General features: G+C 36.3%; 1 protein-coding gene across 1 annotated transcript; it reads left to right on the top strand.

Annotated features, from left to right (window-relative positions):
* The first annotated feature begins 3,121 nt into the window (after nt 1-3,121).
* Nucleotides 3,122-3,595, top strand: LOC131622379 (uncharacterized). The gene is made up of 2 exons (XM_058893406.1): nt 3,122-3,271; nt 3,362-3,595. Exons 1-2 carry the CDS (start codon nt 3,122-3,124, stop codon nt 3,593-3,595), a joined length of 384 nt encoding a protein of 127 aa, XP_058749389.1.
* Nucleotides 3,596-4,259: the final 664 nt, after the last annotated feature.

The raw sequence follows: 4,259 nt of genomic DNA, 5'->3' as shown, positions 1-4,259 counted from the left end.
TCTCTCAATTTTTGAGGTATGGAGGAGTTCTAGGACTTTTTAGAAACCTTGAAGAGTCCCCTAACCAGTGTTTTTGGTCCCATGTCAAAATAATTTTCCATGCTCCTTGTGTGTGCTTTTGAAAAAAATGACTTTTGGTTGGCTTTTGAAAAGGACCTATAATGTTTTGGTCCATATCTCCCAAATGAAGCATTTTTAGCTTTGGCTTGTGAGACACAAAATTGTGGAGAATCAAATTTCCTTCAAAATGAGCTTTGGATGGAAAATTTCTGATGTTCCATGTGAGAGTTATGTCTGGTCAAAGTTCAGTTGACTTTCTCCTATACAAACCCTAATTTAGAAACTTTTTGAATTGTTGATTTCTGATCTTTCCTTGGTGAACCATGATCAATTCTTGATCAAATGGTGAATGATACTTCAATATGAGGATGTTGTCAAAAAAAATCAGGAGATTTGACTGTACTTTGACCACAGTTGACTTTTAGGTCAACTCAGTCGACTGTTGACTTTCTGAACAATTGAGTGATCAATCCTTTGAGTTGAGACTTAAAACTTGTCATGGAGCTAATGTGAGACATCATAGACCATATGGAATGCCTTGGAGCCATTGGTTCATTGATTTTCCTTCAGAACAACAAAACCCTAATTCTCTGATCTTTGTTTAGGAGAGTGTGTCTTGGAGCTTGATTTGAGTTTGAACAAGAGGAATGAGATGGGCAAATTTTGGGGTATGACAGCTGGCTTACTCCTGTTCCCACAAACCTTAATACAACTTATTCCGTCTTGGAACCAGAATTGGATAAACCTAGTGAACTGAGGATCTTGAAACGGCGATGATGATATCCAATACGGAAGCGTGGGGTTGATCTACCAAGGTTAACACTCCAACTTCCAAGAATGCAAGAAGTTTTTTTAGCTTATGGCAAGTTTTGGGACTTTAAGAATGCAAGAAGAATGCTTGGAAGGAGTCAAGAAGTCCAAATTAACAAGAAAATTTCACCAAGCCCGCTAAGCGAGGGTTGTAGCGCGCTACCACTTTTATTACAAAATAGAGAGCTATGTTTTTGAACGCGCTTAGCGTGGTCTCTGTAGTGGAGCCAGATATTTTTGCTAGCCCGCTTAGCGCGGTCAACAGGCTAAGCGGGCTTCAACTTTTTGGCACTTAGTTTTTAGGCACTTGAGATATTTTTTGGACCTTATCTTCTACTTTTACCAACTTTCTTCCATTACAACATTCTATGGCACTAAAAAGAGAGAAGAAAAAAAATGTCTTTGAAGAATTCCATCAAGATTTCAAGCATCCATCTTCAGCTTTGATTATTGATGCTAGTGAAGCTTACTTTGTTTCTTGTTGTTGAAGCTACCATGGCTATGGATAGCTAAATATCTTTTGTATCAAGATTAGAGGTAGTTAACTTATAGATTATGTATTTCTTTTGATCTTTTGTGAATGAACTTGGTTGATGATTAATATATGGTATCTTACTGTTTATGTTTTATTTGTTGATTTGAATCACTATTGAGAGATATGTTTCAAACCATGACCTAAAAGATATTCATTTATCAATAAACAAACTCTAGAGATCGATTTATGAGTTGATAATCACTTGTATCCAGTTTTAAAGATTATAATGTTGATTGTTGACATGAGAGATCATCTAGTGGTTAATATGATAATGCTCACGACATCGCTTCAGAGATAAATGGTATTGAGAGGATACGTGATTATATTAATCATTAATAAGTTCATACGCTTGATTAATTGAATATATATGAAACGCGTTAATGAAACCTAATCTTGACACGTTTTTCTCAAACCGTTCAAAACTATATTTTTACCGTCTTTAACTAATTTCCATGCAATCATTACTTTCCATTACCAAAACTTTTCCAAAACCCTTACTCAAAATATTATTAACTGTAGAAAAGCGATAACATCGCATCAATCCTTGTGGAAACAATAAAGTAAATACTTACACTGTAAAAGTGTTTTAAACAAAATGGCGTCGTTATCGGGGATTGGCGTATAAGATATTACAAGCATTACAATAGTGTTTTGTTTTGAGAGTTACTTGTATTACTATTAAACTTTGATTCCTAGTCTTTGCTCACTTTTTTGGTTAGTGTTTCAACTTTCTGTTACACGAGGAAGTGTACCTGTAGATCAACTCCTTTTTGATCCTGAGATTGAAAGGACTGCTTGTAGACTTAATAGCAAAACCATAAGGAGAAGACAACTAGCCAAGGAAAGGAGACTAAGACAAGAAGCTGCTACTTCTTTAACACCTCAAAGAATTGAAGAAGTTATGGCTGAACCAGTGCCACCTCCGAGAGGTCCGTGTACTAATAGTCCTAGGAGGAATGCTCAATTTGCTCGTAATAATAATAATGCAAGACATTCCGAGATGAAGACCTACATACTTCAAATTTTGTATGCAAGTCCTTTCACCAGTATTGATCATGAAGATCCATACAACCATCTTACAAAGTTCTATGAAATTGTTGGTGCATTTATTCCTCATTCTTTGATTGGGAAGGTTAAGGATTAGTACCTTGATCAAGTGTAATAATGTAATGCCTTTTTGTGAATAGAATTTCTTTCTCAACAAGTTTGTTGTAACTATTTTTCTCTCTCTTCTTCCATTTTCACCTTGTTCATCTTGTTCCACTATGCACCAAAAATTGGTATCTAGAGCTCGATTCGGATCCACGGGAAGGGAAACACGAGTGTACCTAAGGCATGTGTGATTGATTTCATTTTTCTTGAATTCACGTTGAATTTACGATCGAAACTGTAGTAAAATCACATTTCTTGATTTCGAGGGATCGGGAAACACGAGTGTTTGGTGAGATCTGAGTGATTTCTTGCTTAATATCAAAAATGAACAGTGGAAACGGTGGTTCAAATATGAAACTTCCAGTGTTTGATGGAAAGAATTGAAATCGGTGGATGATTAAGATGCGTGTGTTGTTTGGTACTCAAGATGTGCTTGATCTCGTCTACGACGGTTACACGTTGGTTGCTGCGAATACAATAAAAGCATAAAGAAACGCGCAATGAGAAACAAAGAAGAAGGATCAGAAAGCGTTGTTCTACATCCATTAGTGCGTGGATGCGGATATGTTTGAGAAGATCTCTGATTCGATGACAGTAAAGGCTGCATGGGACACACTGGTACGGTGCTATGGCGGTAGTGCATCAGTGAATAAGGTGAAACTTCAGAGTTTACGTAAGCAGTTTGAGAATCTCAACATGAAGAACAATGATAAGGTACCATATTACATCTCTAGAGTGATTCTGATTGCAAATGAGATGAAATGTTGTGGATAAACTCTTTCTGAACAAGTAATCATTGAGAAGGTATTAAGATCTCTCACTCCTAAATTTGATTACATTGTTGTAGCAATTGAACATTCTAAGGATCTGAGCATCATGAGAATTAAAGAGTTCCAAAGCATCCTAGAAGCACAAGAGTTGTGTCTAACTGAGATAACCTCTGAGAGAGAGGTAGAGTGGGCTCTGAAGGCATCTTTTAGTAGAAAGACTCAGAAACCTTCTTCGTTGGAAGCCAAGAAGAGACATGGTGGTTCTTAGATGTTAGAAGTGTTTAAGTCTAATGAGAAGAAACATCATAAGGGAAGGGAGGAGCCTCATAAGAAGAAGATTCAATGCTATTGTTGTAAGAATTTTGGCCATTATGCTTTTGAGTGTTGGTTAAATAAAGGAAAGAAGTAAGAAGAAGTAAATATAGCCAGGGAGTCTAATGATGAACCTCTGTTATTGATGGCTTCTGACTCTAATAATAGTGAATTGTCATAATGGTGGTATATGGATATTGGATGCTTAAATCACATGACTGGAAACAAACAATGGCTCGTAGGTTTTGACTCCAGAAAGAGAACAAAGATTAAATATGTTGATGATAAGTTCCTTAATGCTAAAGAAATGGGAAATACCAGAATCAAAGTGAAGAATGGTAAAACTGTTCTGATCAAAGATGTTTGGTATGTTCTTGGAATAAAGAGTAATTTAATGAGTGTGGGTTAGCTAATTGAGATAGTTTTCTCACTTACTATGAAGGACAAACTCTTAAAGTTCTATGATTCCAATTAGAAGTTGATTATGCAATCTGAGCAGCGAAGCAACATAACATTCAAGGTGAATGTGAAGACAGCTGAAACTAAATGCCTTTGTGCAAAAAGCGCTAAAGGTGATAGTGAGTTGTGGCATAAGAGACTGGGGCATCTGAACTTTAGAA

This window comes from Vicia villosa, unplaced genomic scaffold (genome assembly GCF_029867415.1).
Source record: "Vicia villosa cultivar HV-30 ecotype Madison, WI unplaced genomic scaffold, Vvil1.0 ctg.000029F_1_1_3, whole genome shotgun sequence".
NCBI classification, from domain to species: domain Eukaryota; kingdom Viridiplantae; phylum Streptophyta; class Magnoliopsida; order Fabales; family Fabaceae; genus Vicia; species Vicia villosa.
Note: the sequence above shows the minus strand (reverse complement) of the source record. Positions and strands in the feature narration are given on the sequence as shown.

Coding starts and splice junctions, on each gene's coding strand:
- LOC131622379 (XM_058893406.1), top strand. CDS start 3,122: ATGTTTGAGAAGATCTCTGATTCGATGACAGTAAAGGCTGCATGGGAC. Junction 3,272..3,361: donor ACATGAAGAACAATGATAAG/GTACCATATTAC, acceptor ATCATTGAGAAG/GTATTAAGATCTCTCACTCC.